General features: G+C 50.4%; 1 protein-coding gene across 3 annotated transcripts in view; it reads right to left on the bottom strand.

Annotated features, from left to right (window-relative positions):
* ZFYVE28 (zinc finger FYVE-type containing 28) overlaps nucleotides 1-20583 on the bottom strand; it is a 153133-nt gene that overhangs the window by 66930 nt on the left and 65620 nt on the right. For 2 of the 3 annotated variants that reach the window (XM_008018101.3, XM_037983195.2), the window contains exons 3-6: nucleotides 8381-8518; nucleotides 6334-6536; nucleotides 4042-4131; nucleotides 941-1030 (exon numbers count right to left, since the gene is read on the bottom strand). In XM_008018101.3, the coding sequence (XP_008016292.3) occupies nucleotides 941-1030; nucleotides 4042-4131; nucleotides 6334-6536; nucleotides 8381-8518 (521 nt within the window). The other variant, XM_037983196.2, reaches the window with a different exon arrangement.

Below are 20583 nucleotides of genomic sequence, written 5' to 3'. Positions count from 1 at the left end.
CAGGGCATCTCTCTCAAGGGATCCCCATCCCCTACTCTGCCCAGTCCCACACCTGCAGGCCGCTGCCCACTGGACCCTCCCCCCTCCCCGCCAGCTGCAAGCTCCATTAAGCTCTCTGTGGCCCACTCACTGCTCTGCCCCCGTGACCACCCGCCTGGCAGGGGCACGGGGAATCCCCGTCTAGAGTCAGGGTGTGGCTGAGCAGCGTGGGCCAAGTCCCAGAACCCCTGGGTTCTGACCTTGGCCCCAAGCAGCTCAGAGATGCCAAGTGGGTGACCCCATGCATCCTGCCTCGGTGGATTTCAGGCCTGAGCTTCCATGTGCTGTTTCCACGTCCTTGAGCCCCACAGGGCCCTACAGGCTGCCTTGAGTTCCCTGATCTCCCAGATGGGCCCCGCTGGCAGGAAAGGCTCCACACACGTATTCCCACAGCCAGACCGACTGCCCCCACCTACCCTTCAACCTGATGAGCTTCACCTCCCTGCCAGCCCCCAAATCATTCAAACAAGCCAATCACATCCTCCTGAGGGACCAGGGGGCACCTCGTCCTCTTGTTACCACCAAATCTGCCTCCCACAGCTCCTGTGAGGCCACTCTGTTCCGAGCATGGCCCTGTGTGACCCTCATGGTCTCCTGTGACTAATGAGCTCACATGTCGATCTCACCTGTCCAGTGCCAGGGGCCGGGTGTTACGCCACCTCGCCCTATCTAGGGTGACAGAGCCTCTCTCACCAGCAAGGTGAACAGGGGGCACTCAGGACACGTGGTCCCTGGTCTGCTGAGGGCCGAAAGCAGGCCTGCCTGGTGACTGACCTGGGGCAGCCGAGCAGCCACTGTACGGTAGAGGCGCCATGGAACAGCACCCACATGGGACCTGGCACCGTCAGCCCTGCCCGTCCCGCAGGTTTCTGCAGAGGGCCTGGGCACAGGAGGCACTCACCACACAATGGCCAGTCTGGGGATGCTGAACATGAGGGCAGGCTCATAGTCATCAATCATGTCCTGGGTCAGGTACCCGAAGTCGAGGGCCCTGTCCGGAGAGAGGGACAGTGGACAGCGTGAGGGCTGGTCCACCGCAGCCACAGGTCAGACCCCAGCAGGGACGGGCAGTGCGCTCAGTCTGCACCTGCAGTCACGCGCGGTGGCCACATCAAGAGGTGACACATGCCACCCCCAGTCCTCATATGTGCAAGGGGCTGGGGCTGCAGGAAAAGGCCACGCACTTCCCTGAACGCCCCGGCAGGTGGCTCCAGCTTGACCTTTCCATCTGCCAGTCCCCACCTCTGACCCAGGAGGCAGGGGCAGGGAGGATGTGTGAGGACAGCTATGATGCCCAGCAAAAAAGGTAAGGCAACCCAGAGGACAGCTCTGCTCAGCCAGGAAACCGAAACAACTCCAGTGTCAAGAATGAACACAGAACAAAAACACTGCCCCAAACAATTCAACACTTCCCTGAGAAACCAGCTTTATTTCCCCCGCCCGGGGCCTGCAGAGGGCTTTTCCTGGACCTTGTGAGCAGGCCTGCTGGCGTCGCAACTTTTCAAAATAAAAGGAATTTCCTGTCATCTTATTTTCTGATAATTTGAAATATCTCTCAAAGCATAAATAGTAAAAATTTGCTTTTTAAAAATAACAAACATACAATGTGATATTAGTCCATTTCAAATCTTCCAAACACCATAGTACCACTCGAACAAGAGAAACAACAAGGCGACATCTTAGCCCCAAAGTCCACTGAGAAAATCGGACTCCAAATTACTGTACAAAGCCTGGTAAGAATACTGATGGCTTCCCCCTGTCCCCACCCCCCAAAAAAGAAACACTTGTTTAGCAGACTTAAAACCCAGCAACAACTCAATCCTGGCCTGGGGAGGTGAGGAGTGAGGATTGAGGAGTGAGGATGTGAGGACTGAGGAGGTGAGGAGGTGAGGAGTGAGAATGTGAGGAGTAAGGAGCTGAGGAGTGAGGAGGTGAGGAGTAAGGAGTTGAGGACTGACGAGGTGAGGAGTGAGGAGGTAAGGAGTGAGGAGGTAAGGAGGTGAGGAGTGAGGACGTGAGGACTGAGGATGTGAGGATTGAGGAGGTGAGGATAGAGGAGGTGAGGAGGTGAAGACTGAGAAGGTGAGGAGTGAGAAGGTGAGGAGTGAGGAGGTGAAGAGTGAGGGGGTGAGGAGGTGAGGAGTGAGGAGGTGAGGGGTGAAGAGTGAGAAGGTGAGGAGTCAGGAGGTAAGGAATGAGGAGTGAGGAGGTAAGAAGGTGAGGAGTGAGGACATGAGGACTGAGGATGTGAGGATTGAGGAGGTGAGGATAGAGGAGGTGAGGAGGTGAAGAAGGAGGTGAGGAGTGAGGAAGTGAAGGGTGAGGGGCTGAGGAGGTGAGGGGTGAGGAGGTGAGGAGGTGAGGGGTGAAGAGTGAGAAGGTGAGGAGTCAGGAGGTAAGGAATGAGGAGTGAGGAGGTGAGGAGTGAAGAGGAGTGAGGAGGTGTGGAGGTGAGGAGTTAGGAGGTAAGGAGCGAGGAGGTGTGGAGGTGAGGAGTTAGGAGGTGAGGAGCGAGGAGGTGTGGAGGTGAGGAGTTACAAGGTGAGGAGCGAGGAGGTGTGGAGTGAGGAGTTAGAAGGTGAGGAGCGAGGAGGTGTGGAGGTGAGGAGTGAGGAGGTGTGGAGCGAGGAGTTAGGAGGTAAGGAACGAGGAGGTGTGGAGGTGAGGAGCGAGGAGGTGTGGAGGTGAGGAGTTAAGAGGTGAGGAACGAGGAGGTGTGGAAGTGAGGAGTTAGGAGGTGAGGAGGTGAGGATTGAGGAGGTGAGGAGGTGAGGGGTGAAGAGTGAGAAGGTGAGGAGTCAGGAGGTAAGGAATGAGGAGTGAGGAGGTGAGGAGTGAAGAGGTGAGGAGTGAGGAGGTGTGGAGGTGAGGAGTGAGAAGGTGTGGAGGTGAGGAGTTAGGAGGTGAGGAGTGAGGAGGTGTGGAGGTGAGGAGTGAGGAGGTGAGGAGGTGAGGAGGTGAGGAGTGAGGAGGTGAGGAGTTAGGTATGTAGGTGAGGAGTGAGGAGGTGAGGAGTGAGGAGGTGAGGAGTGAGGAGGTGAGGAGTGAGGAGGTATGGAGGTGAGGAGTTAGGAGATGAGGAGTGAGGAGGTGAGGAGTGAGGAGGTGAGGAGGTGAGGAGTGAAGAGGTGAGGAGTGAGGAGGTGTGGAGGTGAGGAGTGAGAAGGTGTGGAGGTGAGGAGTTAGGTATGTAGGTGAGGAGTTAGGAGGTGAGGAGTGAGGAGGTGAGGAGTGAGGAGGTGAGGAGTGAGGAGGTATGGAGGTGAGGAGTTAGGAGGTGAGGAGTGAGGAGGTGAGGAGTGAGGAGGTGAGGAGGTGAGGAGTGAAGAGGTGAGGAGTGAGGAGGTGTGGAGGTGAGGAGTGAGGAGGTGTGGAGGTGAGGAGTTAGGAGGTGAGGAGTTAGGAGGTGAGGTGAGGAGTGAGGAGGTGTGGAGGTGAGGAGTTAGGAGGTGAGGAGTGAGGAGGTGAGGAGGTGAGGAGTGAGGAGGTGAGGAGGTGAGGAGTTAGGTATGTAGGTGAGGAGTTAGGAGGTGAGGAGTGAGGAGGTGAGGAGGTATGGAGGTGAGGAGTTAGGAGGTGAGGAGTTAGGAGGTAAGGAGTGAGGAGGTGAGGAGTGAGGAGGTGAGGAGGTGAGGAGTGAAGGAGTGAGGGAGTGAGGAAGGTGACAAGGTTTGGATGTCCAACCCATCACGCCCGAGGCTTCCAGCTTTTGTCCTCTGACACGTGACTTCACCTGCAGGATCTGCCCTTCCGGCCGACAGAAAAGTGACCATGGGGCGGTGGAAGGGGGCCGGGCAGAGGTGAAGGCAGGGGCGGCCTCTACCCTCTGCCCACCTGTGAGGAGAAGCCGGATGTAATGTGGGAAGACATGGCTAGTGTCTTCCATCTGGGGCACTCCCAAGACACAGCAGGTTCCCCCAGAGCTGCCCTCTGCCCCAGGCCTGGAGTGAGGCAGGGACTCCCCAGATGCTGCCCCCAGCCCCGAAGCATCCCTGTCCTCACCTCTCCACCGTCTCGCAGAAGAGCACGATGACCTCCTGCTGCACATAGTACTCCCTGGGAGACTTCACGGGCACCATGGCCGAGACGTAGCTGCAAACACAGGGAGACCTGTTAGGCCACACCTGGGCCGTGGCAGGGCCTCTCCAAAACAGAGGGTGGGGCATCTTCAATTAAAGCTGCAATACTGGGCAAGGTGGGGGCAGGGGGCCTCACACCTGTAATCCTAGCACTTTGGGAGTCTGAGGCAGGAGGATTGCTTGAGCCCAGGAGTTCGAGGCAACACAGCAAGACCTCATCTCTACAAAAAATGAAAAAGTTGGGTGTGGTGGTGGCATGCACCTAGTCTCTGCTACTTGGGAGGCTGAGGTGGGAGGATCACTTGTGCCCAGGAGTTGGAGGCTGCAGTGAACGGTGATGGTGCCACTGCACTCCAGGCTGGGTGACAAAGCAAGAACTTGTCTCTTAAAATACACACACACACATACCCCCTACACCACCACCCCATTTCGGCAGTTTCATAGTACACAGTTCCTGCCAGCCAGGCCTACTATAGGTCTTCCCTTGAAACCCCAGCCCTGTCCATGGGGGACAGTTGTGTCAGCTCCCAGGGCTCACCCTGGAGCCTGACCACCCCGGACCCAGTGCTGCCCATGTGCGGGACCAGCCCCCACTTTGGCACCGGCCTTAATGGGCGAGAGAGAAACGAATGAATGTATGCATGGGTGGGTGAACAACCCACAGCCCCACGTGGACCTCCACAGCCACGGAAGCCAGCCCAGGCTGGGCACAGCAGCTTGAAGGAGGCCTGCGAGTGGCTGTGAGAGGTGATGGCTTGTTCAACCCTTCCCCAGATGAGAGCACTTTCTTTTCTTCTAAATCACTAACTCTAGGCCAGGGGCGGTATCTCATGCCTGTAATCCCAGCACTTTGGGAGGCCAAGGCCAGCAGATCACTTGAGGTCAGTCGTTCAAGACCAGCCTGGCCAACATGGTAAAACCCTGTCTCTATTAAAAACACAAAAAAATTAGCCAGGCGTGGTGGTGGCCACCTGTAATCCCAGCTACTTGGGAGATCACGCCACTGCACTCCAGCCTGGGCAACAGAGTGAGACTCCATCTCAGAAAATAAATAAATAAATAAATAAATAAATAAATAAATAAATAAATAAATCACTAACTCTAACTTTTTCTTATGAAAACTGATTTAGAAAATCTGGGGAAGATAAAATAAAACTCGATTGTCCGTGCTCTCGCTTCCTGGAGAGGACTGCCCTTAATGCATCAGTTGATCTCCTTCTAGGGGCCAGTAGATTACAAGATGAAAAGTTTTTATTAATTGGAACCTCCACAGACACCATCTGCCTCCGTTTTTTGGGTTTTGTTGTTGTTGTTGTTGTTGTTTTGAGATGGAGTCTCACTCTGTTGCCCAGGCTGGAATGCAGTGGCTGGATCTCAGCTCACTGCACCCTCTGCCTCCTGCCTCAGCCTCCCAAGTAGCTGAGACTACAGGCACCCATCACCACGCCTGGCTAATTTTTTGTATATTTTTTAGTAGAGACGGGGTTTCACTGTGTTAGCCAGGATGGTCTGGATCTTCTGACCTCGTGATCCACCCGCCTCGGCCTCCCAAAGTGCTGGGATTACAGGCGTGAGCCACCGCGCCCGGCCTTTTCTTTTGTGCTCTTGTTGCCAAAGCTGGAGTGCAATGGCCCTATTTCGGCTCACTGCAACCCTCGCCTCCCGGGTTCAAGCGATTCTCCTGCCTCAGCCTCCCAAGTAGCTGGGATTACAAGTGTGTGCCACCATGCCCAGCTAATTTTTGTATTTGTAGTAGAGACGGGGTTTCACTTTGCTGGCCAGGCTGGTCTTGAACTCCTGACCTCGGGTGATCCGCCCGCCTCGGCCTTCCAAAGTGCCAGGATTACAGGCGTGAGCCACCGCACCGGCCTGGCTGCCTCCGTTTTCTTCTCACCTCCTGTGAGGTCTCATTCATTCCAGAGGCATCATTCATTCCTGGCCCCTTGGGCCTCTCCAAAGCCCCTCCCCTGGAGGCCCATGGCGGCCAGATCCCCACCTGCGTCCTCTACGCTCAGCCCACTCCCTGGAAAGATGTCCCCCATCACCTCCACCCTGTGCTCTCCAGGGCTTAACCCCACCCACAGGCGGCCCTGAACCCGCCTGGCTCCTCCCTCTGCGGAATTTTCCAGCTTGAAGCATCAGGGTGAGCCCGGAAAGGTGGCACAACCGTCCCCGAGCTCATACAGCCAGGGCTGTGGACCCACAACCGCAGTACCTGAGCTCGAACTCGGCGAACAGGACGTCGAAGTGCCTCAGCGCCTCCCTCATCTTCTCCGTGTAGGTGTTCAGGTCCCGCAGCGCCTGGTCGCGGAGGGCGCCCCGCACGTCCTCCAGGCTGCGCGTCAGCTCCTTGGCCAGCGGGCGCATGGCCATGCTCTCCAGCTCCCGGTTCATGATGATGGAGCCCGCGGCCAGGCACTGTGGGAGGGGACGCGCTCAGAGAGGGGCCCGGAGTGGGGGCCAGGCTCTCAGGGGCCGCCGTACCGGGGAACCTGACTTCGCACCTCGGGGCCCCTCTTCTCACCCTGGAGCACAGGCCGGCTCGTGTTCCCGGTCCCCGCAGGAGGTTTTTCTTACATTCAGAGCAATCGTGAGGGCGATAACCAATGTCCCCCAACCTGACCCACAGGGTCCTCGCAGGGCCCCAGGAGCAGGGAGGGCAGGGCAGGGGAGGAGAGGGGAGGGGAGGAGAGGGAAGGGGAGGGGAGGAGAGGGAAGGGGAGGGGAGGGCAGGGCAGGAGAAGGGAAGGGAGGGGAGGGTGGACTGAGGCTCTTGGGTCTGGGGGCTCAATGCAGGAGGAACCCTGGTCATGTGACTCTTTTCCCCTCCCCTTCCAGGCCAGAGGAATGAAGGTCAGGGAGCTTGGAGCTTCCAGACTCCACATTCAGGTCTGTGCTCCCAGGGATGAAGCAGCCAGGCTGATCCGGGCCGGAGGCCCCCAGCCTGCCTAGGGAGCCGCAGACACTACGGTCAACTTGCTCATGGCCAGAGAAACACAACCTTCCCCAGAACGGAGACTCATCAGTGTGAGAGTCCATGGGCTCCTGGGCAGGTAAGGAAGGCTCCTCTGTACCCACAAATCCACCCACATCTGCCCTGGGCACTGCCAGGCAGGTCCCCAGTGTGCGCTCCGCAACTGGGAGTCTCACCAAGCTGCTCTCTGGCACGGGGGCTGAGTCCAGGCCCTGGTGGACCTGGTGTCACAGGGAGGCTCGTCCAGGGCCTCACCAGGGTTAGGATAGAACCAATCCACCTGCTGTCCCCTCAGAGATGATCAAGTGACGCAGGACAAGCAGTCATTTCCCAGGTGACAGAATGAGACAGCTACTGATTTCCCAGGCCCATGCTACGGGTGGGTTCTGAGCTTGGGGCACCAGGACCACACAAGGAGCTGTGCCCGCCCCTGGGCATGCATGCCCCTGCCAGGCCAGCCAGGCACAGAACCCACTCCATCCCATGACTGCCCCAGGACCCACTCCACAGAGGTGGAAACTGAGGCTGGTGAGGAGAGAGAACCTGCCCGCGGGCCCCCGTAACTAACCCAAGCCTCGGCAGAGGACACCCCAACCAAGTGGCTCAGAAGGTGGGGTGGGCAGGGTGGACACAGGGACAGGGCGGCGTGGGATGAAGACTCCACACCCCAGGGATTCCTAGAGAGGGGAGGCGGGGAGGATGGGGACGGGACAATAGAGAGGGCGGTGATGTTGGGGCCGAGGTCAGGCTCCGGAGCACGGCGAGGAGAGGAGGCTGGGAGGTCCACATGGTGGGGGCCTGGGGGAGACTGTTCCTGCCACCTCGAAGGGCGCCTTCCTCTCGGTGCCTCAGTTTCCTCATTGGGAGATGAAGATGAAGATGACAGGCCAGATGTGGCCTGCGTGGGGCTGCAGCACAGCTCCCCAGCCCCCGCTGCTGCCTGTGCTGCAGGGCAGGAGGGGAACACTTGTTCCTGATGTGGGCATTACTGCCATTAAGAACCACTTTTGGGTCCTGGCTGTCTGGGGGCCTGAGAACCGCATAAACATCACATGGGAAATTTCATTTGTATATACAGTTTGGGGGGCACTAGTTCATGGCTTTCCCAGATCCTCCAAGGGTGCACCGCCTACCAGGCTCAGACCACGCCATGTAACCCAGAGTGCACGGAGCTCTTGGAGGAGACACCAGGTCCCGGCACCCGCAGGCACCCATGCACAAGGTTCGCAGGGACATGGCTAGACGCCACCCACATCAGGACCTCCGAACCCAGGCGGCCACCCGCTACCTCGGCACCGAACCACAGCTGGCCGGCCAGGTTGTCGTGCCGGATCTCCTCAGGGAACTTGACGCAGAAATCTCTGGGGGCACGGTCCTGGGGGATGCACTCATCCATGATCTGGTTAATGATGTTCAACACATTGTCCTGAAACAGAAGACAGGAGAAAGTGCGCCAATCGTTGTGTCCAGCCGGCGGCCGCCATGTACTGCTGGACAACACGCACGGTGCACGTTACTATTTTTTAGGATTATTATTAAAGTGATAGAGGAGGCTAGGCACAGTGGCTCATGCCTATAATGCCAGCACTTCGGGTGGCCGAGGCAGGTGGTTTACCTGAGGTCAGGAGTTTGAGACCAGCCTGGCCAACATGGCGAAACCCCGTCTCTACTAAAAATACAAAAATTAGCTGGGTGTGGTAGTGCACACCTGTAATCCCAGCTATTCGGGAGGCTGAGGCAGGAGGATCACTTGAACCAGGGAGGCAGAGGTTGCAGTGGGCCGAGATCGGGGCAACAAGAGCGGCAACCATAGGAGCCATGGGCTCAGACGAACTCTCAGCCGGCTGGGGACCTGCAAAGCCCTCGTCTTCCCTGAAGCTCAGTGCACTACTCTGTAGAGTCAGGGACACAGACCACGTCTTAGGGTTGGAAGAGTGCAATTACATCAAGGCCAGTCACAGTTGGGCCCTGCTCTTCCATCCAGGTGGCGTCCCTTCCCACCTCTTCCGGAACCAGCAGATCAATTACAGCAATGCATAAGTCAGTCTGCACTGGAGGGGGCGCGGCTTTCACGAAGTGGAGACCCTGACTCCACCCCTCATGGCTGTTCAACCAGGGACAGGTCACTTCGCCTCTCTGATCAGCCAGGTCCCCTTCTGTAAGCCTCAATACACAGCAACTTCTGACTTTTTGTTTATTTTCAGAGACAGGGTCTGGCTTTGTCACTCAGGCTGGAGTGAAGTGGTGCAATCATAGCTTATGACAGCCTCAAATCCAGGGCTCCAGCCATCCTCCAGCCTCAGCCTCCCGAGTGGCTGGGATTACCAGAGTAAGCCAGCATCCCTGGAAGCAGCTTCTATTTTAAAGACTCTTTAAAATTATTTTACTTTATTTCCTTATGCTCAAAATATAAAGTATAACAGACTGTTTTGAACACTTTGTGTATATGAGGGAAAGAAGCCCATGTTTTTACGTCTTAAATTGCATTCCATCCTTTTCTGTAAACTTGTCCTATTCTTTAAACATTGACTATTCCTTCTGTAGATTACAAAAACACTGGAAGCTTAACTTTTGTCTTTAATTTGTTAAATATGAAATCAATACACATTCATCCTAGGAAAACTGGAATCAATGGGAAAGGAGAGAAGTGGGGAAAATGTCCTTGGGGAAACATGACTGCAGGTGGGACACAGTTCCTTCTAATTCTCATCCTCCAAGGGCCTGTTTTCAGCCAACATTGAGATGATCCATGTACCGAATACTGCATTCTGCTGCAGTTGCTGCATCCAACTTTTGATGGATGGTGACATGCTATTCCAGCATATAGACCGTCCTGTTAACTGACTCCTTTGTCTTCTGCTGGACACTGACGATGCCTAATCCTCCACCTCCATGCAGCGCTGCCCTCACTACTGTGGTGCACAACACTCCGATTGTGGATTACTTCCTCAGGACCCACTGCTTGCTAGAAATGGAATTACAACGTCAAAAGTGCAAACTGTATTTCCAGGCTCTGATGAGATACTGCCAAGTGGCTTTCCAGAAAGAGCACACGAACTGACATTCTCACCCGTGGCCATCCCTCCTTTCTGCCCTCCGAGGCTTGACTTTCGTTTTTCTTAGGAAGGGATATGAAAACTCACTACGAGTGGGGAAGCATGACCCTTCTCAGGCAAGAAATGAATGCACTAAACTCTGAAGGAAATTCTGCAGTGTAAGAAAAATGTTAAGCCTTAATCATACAAAAATTAAAAACAAAATTTAACCAACAAGTGGTACTACTGTCACTTCTTTTTAAAAGGTTTTCTGGGTAGGAAGGTCCCTTGCTCATGATTCAACAAACCAATGAGCAAACAACGGCAATCACAGCAACAGGCAGTGCACAGTAAACACCGGCTGTGATGGAGTCCAGGATCTGAGGCTCAGCCCGGTGGCACGGCTTATCTAAGGCTGAGAAGACTTTAGTGGCCATGCTTGGATTCATTGCCCGCCCTTCCTGGTCTACCGGAACATACCTGCCTGAGGGAAGGGTCTTCTGTTACTCACTGATGAGTCTCCAGTGCCTAGAACAGTGCCTCACACACAGTGTGCTGCAACAAACACTTGCCAGGACTTCTAACTCCAGCCAAGATGGAGTAAGAGGAACCCAATGTACCCCACTCCCAACGACAGTGATTCCCATGACACTGGACATCAGGCCACAATGGACAGTGATCCCCAAGAGACAGGAAATAAATAAGGTGAGCCCCCCGACTACCTCAGCTCACTGCCTTGAGGAAAGTTTCAAGTCATGGAACAGGGACAGGGAACTCGGATGGAAGCAAAGCAGTTAGGGTTCAGAGAGCAGGAGGCAGAGAAGAGAGAGAACTCTGGAGATCTGGGGAGGGTCTCAGGGATTCAGCCGAGAACTGATCAACACATGCCCGTGGGGAGATGACCTAAGGCCGGGAAAGAAGCACCTGAAGGATTCCAGGGAGCAGTGGCAGGAGCTCTCCAGAAGGCTGGAGTAGCAGGAGCGCTCACAATTCACAAAGTATCGAGTAGAATACCCAAAAGTGTCTTGCCTCCATGTGAACAGCAGTTAACTCTAGACTAAACACAGCTCTGGTCCTGCCTAACACCTTAAAAAATAAGACCCAAAGGAATAAACTGTTTCTAAGTAACTAAACTGCATCACAGAACAACAAAAAATATTTACAGTAATATAAAAATAGCCCCCAGCAAGGTGAAATTCACTATGTCAGGTACCCAATTAAAAAATTACCAAGTTTGGCCAGGTGCCGTGGCTCACACCTGTAATCCCAGCACTTTGGGAGGCCGAGGTGGGTGGATCACCTGAGGTCGGGAGTTCGAGACCAGCCTGACCAACATGGAGAAACCCCGTCTCTACTAAAAATACACAATTAGCCAGGCGTGGTGGTGCATGCCTGTAATCCCAGGCATGGAATAGCATGTCACCATCCATCAAAAGTTGGATGCAGCAACCACAGCAGAATGCAGTATTCAGTGCATGGATCATCTCAATGTTGGCTGAAAACAGGCCCTTGGAGGAGGAAAACAGGCCCTGAGGCAGAAGAATCGCTTGAACCCGGGAGACGGAGATTGTGGTGAGCTGAGATCGTGCTGTTGCACTCCAGCCTGGGCAACATGAGCAAAAAAAAATTACCAATCTTGCAAAGAACGAAGAAAATATGACCCATGACTAAAAGGAAAAGCAATCAATCAAAATCAACCCAGACTTGACAAAGATGATCAGGGACATTAAGACAGTTGTTATAACTGATTCCCACGTGTTCAAAAAGTTAACTAGAGACAATGAAGAAACTAAAAGTCCCGACCTGATTTAGAGATGAAAATTACAGCGTCTGAGATGAAAAAATATACTGCATGAGATTAACCTCAGATTTGATAATTCAGAAGAAAAGAACAGTAAACTTGAAGACAGCAACTGAAACTATCCCAACGATTCAGAAATAATAATAGATCATCAGTGAACTGTTGGACAACTTCAAAGGTCACATATGAATGTAATTCAAGTCCCAAAACGAGGAGGAATGAGATAGAAAAAAATATTTGAAGGAATAATGGTCAAAATTTTTCCAAATTTAATAAATATAAACTCACAGAACCAAGTAAATGAACCCCAAGCAGAAGACACATTTTTTAAAACTATACCAAATTACAGCATAATCAAATTGATCAAAACCAATAAAAAGAGAAAATCTTTAAAGGAGCAAGAGAAGGCCAGGCGCGGTGGCTCAAGCCTGTAATCCCAGCACTTTGGGAGGCCGAGATGGGCGGATCACGAGGTCAGGAGATCAAGACCATCCTGGCTAACACGGTGAAACCCTGTCTCTACTAAAAAATACAAAAAACTAGCCAGGCGAGGTGGCGGGCACCTGTAGTCCCAGCAACTCGGGAGGCTGAGGCAGGAGAATGGCGTAAACCCGGGAGGCGGAGCTTGCAGTGAGCTGAGATCCGGCCACTGCACTCCAGCCTGGGCGACAGAGCGAGACTCTGTGTCAAAAAAAAAAAAAAAAAAAAAAAAAAAAAAAAAAAGTAGCAAGAGAAAAAAGATATGTTACACACAAGGAACAAAGACAAAAATGGCATTAGATTTTTCATCCAAAATAATACAAGTGAGAAGAGAATGAAACATCTTTAAAGTATTGAGGGGAAAAAAAAAATCAACCTAGAATTCTGTACCCAGCAAAAATATCTTTCAAAATCAAAGGTAGAATAATTTTTCATTCAAACAAAGGCTGAAAGAATTTGTGACCAGTAGACTTGCACTATAAGAAATGCTAAAGGAATTATTTCAAGCAAAAAGAAAATGACACCAGATGGAAACAGAGATCTATACAAGGGAAAAGACAGCACTGGAAATGGTGACTACACAGTAAATATACAAGATCCTTTTTTACTATTTAATTTTCTAAATTTTAATTTTAAAAATTGACCATTTAAATGAAAAAAATACCCTAACAACACAGTGTGAGTCTATAACATACAAAAGTAAAATGTATGGCAACAATAGCACAAGGTCCAGTAGGAGAAATGGAAGTGACTTATTGGAAGGTCTTTATACTCTATGTGAAGTTGGATAATGTCATTTGAAGGTATCTGTAATTAAAGACAATTATTATAAACCCTAAAGCAACCACTAAAATAACAAAACAAAGAGTTCTGGCTAATGAGCCAACAAAGGAGACAAAGCAGAATCATAAAAAATAAATACAACACATAAAAATTAAGAGATGAAATCACTGAAGCCAATTAATAAAAAAAGAACGAAAAAAAGAGGAAAGGGGAATAAATAAAAGATGGGGCAAACAGAAAACAAACAGCAAAATGATACTTAAATCTAACTATATCAAAGATATATTAAACAAAAATGATCTAAAAACCCCAAATAAAAGACAGAGATTTTCAGATTGCATAAGAGACCCAACTATATGCTGCCTACATGATCCCCACTTCACACACAAAGACACAAATAAGTTAAAAGTCAAAGGACTTTTTAAAAGTTATATCATGTTCACACCAATCAAAAGAAAGCTGGAGTGGCTACATGAATATTGAAGTAGGTTTCAGAGCAAAGAGTACTACCAAGGACCAAAAAAAAGTCATTTCCTAATAATAAAGGAGTCAATTTATTAGGTGCACATAACAGTCATTAACATTTATGAACCTAATAATAGACCTTCAAAGGGCATGAAGTAAGATGACATAAACAAATCCACAATTATAGTCAGAAACTTCAGTACCTTTCTCAACTGATAAGACATAGAAAGTAAACAGAAAATCAGCAAGGATAGTAAATCTTAGCAATGCTGTTAAAACAACCTGACGTGGTTGACATTTACAGAACTTTCCACCCAACAACAGCCAGAGATACACGATTCCCAATTGTATATGGAACATATACCAAGAAAGACCAAATTCTGGGCCATAAAACAAGCCTCAATACATGTAAAAATAATCCAAATCACACAAAGTATATCCTCTGACCACAATGGAATTTAATTAGAAATCATTAACAGAAAGATCTCTAGAAAATTCCATAAATATTTGAAAACTAAATAACACACTTTTAAATAACTCATGAATCAAACATGAAATCAAAGAGGAAATCACAAAGTATTGTGAATGAAATGAAAGTAAAAATACAACATATCAAAATTTATGGAATACCACTAAAGCAGCAATTAGGGAGAAATTTAAACCACTAAATGCCTAAATTAGAAAAGAAGAAAGGCATTCATTCTCTAACCTAAGTTGCCATATTAAGAAACTATAAAAAACTATAAACCATATATATTTTATATGGTTTTGAAGTCTACCATATAAAAATTAAAAAAGAAACTAGAGAGAGAAGAGTAAATGAAACCCAAAGCAAACAGAAGAAAGGTATAGCAACAATCAGAGCAGAAATTTAAAAAGAGAAAAGATTAAAGCAATAGAGAAAATCAATGAAGTTAAAAATAGTTTCTTTGAGAATATCAGTAAAATTGATAAAACTCTATCAACACAGAATGTTCAGAATGACAACAGAAGACACAACTTAATAACAGGAACGAGAGAGGTGACATCTCTGTGGATCCTACTTATATTAAAAGGATTATAAGGAAATATTATGAACAACTTAATGCCAATAAATTCAACAACTTAGATGAAATTTCTTAAAAGGCATAAACTACCAAATCTCTCTCTAGAAGAAATTTCTGAAATAATGTGAAAACCCTGTATCTATTCAAGAAATTAAATTTGTAGTTAAAAATCTTCCTACAAAGAAAACTCCAGTTTCAGATAGATTAGTAGTGAATTACCAGGTCCAGATAGATTAATAGTGAATTCTACCAGGTCCAGATAGATCAATAGTGAATTCTACCAAACATTTAAGAAGAACTAATACTACACAAACTCTTCCAAAAAACTGAAAAGGACAGAATCCTTCTCAACTCATCTATGACATTGTCTTGATACCAAAATCAGACAAAGACCATGGGCCCATATCCCTCATGAACACTGATCCAAAACTTCCTAACACAATTTTAGGAAACTGAATTCAATAATGCAAAAAAGGATAATGTACCATGAACAAGTGGGATTTATCCCAGGAATGTAGGAGTACCTTTTTTTTCCTTTTTTTTTTTTTTTTTTTTTTTTTTGTGAGATGGAGTCTCGCTGTGTCACCCAGGCTGGAGTGCGGTCGCACTATCTCGGCTCACTGCAAGCTCCGCCTCCCGGGTTCAGATCATTCTCCTGCCTCAGCCTCCCGAGTAGCTAGGACGACAGGCGCCTGCCACCATGCCCAGCTAATTTTTGTATTTTTAGTAGAGACAGGGTTTCACTGTGTTAGCCAGGATGGTCTTGATCTCTTGACATCGTGATCCACCTGCCTTGGCCTCCCAAAGTGCTGGGATTACAGGCGTGAGCCACCGCGCCCAGCCAACTTTTTTTAACATTCAAAAATCAATCAATGTATGCTTATGCTCTTCCTGGACCAAGTAAGGCAGAATCTCTGGGATTGGGTCCTAGCATCTATATTTTTTAAGCTCTCATAAGGACTGTGAACCATGGATATGGTCAAGGATATGGTCTGACATCTGCATTTTCTTAGCAACATGTCTGATCTCTTCTGTATTTTTAAAAATCTGTTTTTATTTAGGGCCAAATTCTGTCTTTTATCTTTGTGGCATATTTGTGATACCCAGCTGGTTCTATGATCTTCTTTCTACCAAGGAACTAAAATGATGTGTCTTCCATCATTTTGTAAGACAAGAAGACACCAAGAGTTCCAGCTACCCTGACCTTTGGGTGCTGTGGTATCCAGCAAATGACCCTTGTTTTCTGTTTATTGCATGTGATGACGGATGAGTCACCCAATCTGAGTGGATTTAATGTTCTAATTCACGAAATAAGAGAATCAGACCAGATGAGCCCAAAGTTTCTTTCAGTGCTAGATAATCACAACTCTAAAATAGCTATGGTGAGAAGCCTAAATGTATATGCTAGCATGAGATTCAAATTTTTGGCAGCTTGACACAGTTTACAATTGTTTTTGTGATATCATAGCTATCGCATGCAAAAAAGAATAAGTCACATTATTCAAAAAGAAAATAAATTAAAATGTAAGTGAATCAGCCAAGTGTTCCCTGTTTCAATGGTATAACTGAGTGCCTACTATGTACTAGGCACTGGGATGTACTGGTGAATGTTGTGTGTGCACATAGCCCTGCCCTCGTGGCATCTACATGCTGCTTTTGTGGGGTGATGGAGTGGATACTAATAAAAAAGTCAATATTTGTTGAGTAAAAAAAGACCATCAATGTAATTTACCATATTAAAAATAACACGATAAATCTCCATTGACACAAAAAAAGCATCTGAAAAAACATCTAACATCCATTCCTAATAAGAACTCTTAGCGGCCGGGCGCGGTGGCTCAAGCCTGTAATCCCAGCACTTTGGGAGGCCGAGACGGGCGGATCACGAGGTCAGAAGATCGAGACTATCCTGGCTAACACGGTGAAACCCCGTCTCTACTAAAACTACAAAAAAACTAGCCAGGCGAGGTGGCGGGTGCCTGTGGTCCCAGCTACTCCGGAGGCTGAGGCAGGAGAATGGCATGAACCCGGGAGGCGGAGCTTGCAGTGAGCTGAGATCCGGCCACTGCACTCCAGCCTGGGCGACAGAGCGACTCCGTCTCAAAAAAAAAAAAAAAAAAAAAAAAAAAGAACTCTTAGCAAGCGATGAGTAGGTGGCAAGTGCCTTGGCCTGACAAAGGGTAGCTACAAAAATCCTACAGCTAACATCACACTGATCTCTGGGGAGAAAGCATTCGGTTTTCCATCATTAACAAAAGATGTCTGCTCTCACCACTTCTATTCAACTTTGTACTGGAATTCTAGCTAGTTCAATAGGGTGATACACACACACACACACACACGCACACACACTCATGGCATCCAGATAGAAAAGGAAGAAGTGAAGATTATCTTTACTGGCAAAAAATGTAACAGAATCTACAAAAAGCTGCCAGAAATACTAAGTGAATTTAGAAAGTATGATATTGTAAAATATATGTTTGGTCTTCTTCCCATTTCTTGACATACAGCTCCAAAAATCCCAGGGCTCTCCAGAGTGATATGAGTTCACTGGTGACTGGGGGCCCTAGACAGCTTCAGGATGGGGGGCTGGTCCCTGGGAAGATCAAGGCATGTTAGAGGGTCGCGACTTTCAGCCCCCACCCCCAACCTCCGGGGAGGGGAGAGGCACTGAAGAATTAGGAAGCGTTCTCACCAACAGCCAATGATATAATCAATCATGGCTCTGTAAAGAAGCTTTCGCAAACACCCAAAAGGACTGGTTCAGAGAGCTTCCTTAGTGCTGGCGAACACATCCGCCTGCCAGGAGCAGGGCACACCCCAACTCCACGGGACAGAGCTCCTGCCCTTGGGACCCTTCCCGGCCTTGGCTGGTGCACCTCTTCATCTGGCCGCTCATTGTACCTGTTACTACATCCTTTATTCCTAAGCCAGAACCATGAATGGAGTGTTGCCCTGAATTCTGTGAGCCACTCTACAAATTGATCCAACCCGGAAGGGGGTCATGGGAGTCCCAATTTATAGCCAGCCGGACAGAAGCACAGACCACACTTGGACTTGGGATTGCCATCTGAATGGGGGGCCGTCTTGTGGGACTGAACCCTCACCCTGTGGGGTCTGAGGTCACTCCGGGTGGACAGTGTCAAGATGGGGTTGAACAGAGGACCCCCCACTGCTGTCCCCTGCAGGACCTGCTGGGGAATGACTCGGTGTGTGGGGGAAACCCTACTCATCTGGTCATGGAGTGTTGGGTGACTGTGTGAGAGTAGAGAGTAGAAAGTAGGAAAAATCCATTATTTAGATTCCCACAGAAAGGTTTTAGGATACAACATCTATATACAAAAGTCACTTGTATTTCCATATAGTAGCACCAACCAATCAAAAATTGACATTTAGGGCCAGGCATGGTGACTCACGCCTGTAATCCCAGGGAGGGATTGGGAGGCCAGGGCAGTTGGATCACTTGAGTTCAGAAGTTCGAGTCCAGCCCGGCCAACATGGTGGAACCCCGTCTCTACTTAAAATACAAAAATTAGCAGGGCATGGTGGCGCATGCCTGTAATCCCAGTTACTCAGGAGGCTAAGGCAGGAAAATCAGTTGAGCCTGGGAGGTGGAGCTTGCAGTGAGCCAAGATCGTATCACTGCACTCCAGCCTGGGCGACAGAGTGAGATCCCACAGGGTGAGGGCTCAGTCCCGCAAGACGGCGCCCCTTCAGATGCTGATCCCAAGTCCAGGCGTGGTGTCTGCTTCTGTCCAGCTGGCTATAAATTGGGGCTCCCACGACCCCCTTCTGGGGTTGGATTAATTTGCAGAGTGGCTCACAGAACTCAGGGAAACACTTCGTTTATGATGCTGGCTTATTTTTAAAAATTGGCATGTAATAAGCAATACCACTTATAACATCATGAAAAGACATAAAATGCAACCATCCCTCAGTACACGCAGCGGGCAGGTGCCAGGACCCCCAGCATATATCATATCTGCACATACTCAAGTCCCACACTTGGACCAGCAGAACCTGCACAGCCCTCCGTGTATGTGGGTTTTGTGTCCTGAGAATATTGTATTTTAGATCCCAGTTAAGTTGAAACAACGCATATATAAGTGAACCTGTGTAGTTCAAACCATGTTGTTCAGTGGTCAGCTGTACTGGGGGTAAGGTGGGCCCTGTGAGATGCCCCCAGGGAGCCGCGAGGAACACCAGGGAGCATACCCCAATCTGGGGGGACGAGAGGTTGAGAGGCTCCCCTGGGGGTGCTCAGCACCGACATGGAGCAGGTTGAGGCTACCATGTCGGGGGGTGGACAGGAAGAGGCCAAGGACTGGGCGTGGGACCCACATGGAGGCGGCTGGGGGAGGAAGGGGAGATAGGAGGAAGGAGGAAGAGGGGGAGGTGTGGAAGAGAGAAGGGCCACAAAGGACCCAGTGGGATGCGAGGTGAGCCAGAGGCAGGGCCCTGGAGCTGAGTGAATGGAAGTGAGCCCGAATCAGATGATGCTAAGGGGCCTGGACAGTGTCCACACCCTCTTAGTTCCTTCAAAGACCACAGCAGCAAGGAGAAGAGCGTGAGTGTTTAAGCCCCTGACTGTACTGGAGCACTCCCCTCCAGATCCTTCTTGCAGGGCAATTCTCACTGTGACACATCCCAATTAAAGCCTCTGGCAGCGGGAAGCCTGAGAAAGGGCCACCTAGCTTGGCAGCCCTCCCGTCCCTCCCCCACCTCTCAAACTCACTTAAAACCACGCTTTATCATCAACTCTGTCAGCCAACAAAAAAGCACACAGGTCACAGAGCATGTAAAGGGAACAGAGCCCCTCCCCAAAGGTTGCCGCGAGGAACAGCCTCCGACCTCCCTTCCTCAGCGGTGGGGCCGCAGGGCAGGTCAGCACCTCTCCTCCGCGGCACTCTCCTCCTCCAGGCTCCAGGGCCCCCAGCACCTGTCCTCTGGGCAGGAGCTCTTTCTAACCTGAGCTCCTGGGGGCAGGGACTCTCCCCACAACAGAGGCTGTCCCCGGAGGGGCCCAGGACATCTGTTGGAACATTTGAACACACAGAAGGTGGAGGCTGCCACTGAACAGCCCAAAAAAGAGCCCAGAGCCTGATCCAGCTAGAAGAGGTGTCCTGGCCACACACAGGGCCCTAACGCTGCTCAGTTCCCACTGCAGCAGGGCCAGGCCAGAGCCAGGGCTGGGGTGCAGCCAGCTCAGCCACTTTGCAGGACCCCCACAGGGCGGGACCCTCAGGGTCACAGTGACACCGGGACGGACCCCCGCTGTTGGAGGAGCATGTATCAGCCCCCACCTCCCACGGCCGCAAGGATTCGGCAAGACCCTGTAGGGAGAGTACACCAAGAACGTTCCGGAACTTTGTGAAAACCCCTCATCATCGCTGGATAAAACTTTGCGCCATGCCGTCTGCTACTGTGCTGGAGATGCCTCTGAATGCTTGGTGCCCTGGGAAGAAAACCTCCGCCGGGATATTTTTAGCAGCAGCTTCCAGGGCCATCTCTCAATTATGCAGCAGATGCCGGCAGCGCCGTGAGTCAGCGGCAGAGTGTGACCGCCACATGGTACCCAAGCTCTGCACGAGCACCTGGGCAGGCCCACCCCTCCCACGCTGGCTGTTCCTTGGTTCAGAAGCCTGCTCACGCTGAACCCCCTGCCCCCACTCCCCCAGCCTCTGCTCCCCCAAGTGTCCCGTGTGGTTTCTCACTTCCAGCCCGGCTATACCCACCCCACACAGCCTGCCCAGGATGGTCCCTCTTCCTAGGCCTGGCTTCTCTAGCACCTGACCCTGAGAACGCCACCACAGGGGGCTAGCAGGTGACAAAGCCTTGGTCTACTGAGGACAGGCCACTCTGTCCAATGCCCAGCTGGGCC

Source organism: Chlorocebus sabaeus, chromosome 27, assembly GCF_047675955.1.
Source record: "Chlorocebus sabaeus isolate Y175 chromosome 27, mChlSab1.0.hap1, whole genome shotgun sequence".
Lineage (NCBI taxonomy): Eukaryota > Metazoa > Chordata > Mammalia > Primates > Cercopithecidae > Chlorocebus > Chlorocebus sabaeus.
Note: the sequence above shows the minus strand (reverse complement) of the source record. Positions and strands in the feature narration are given on the sequence as shown.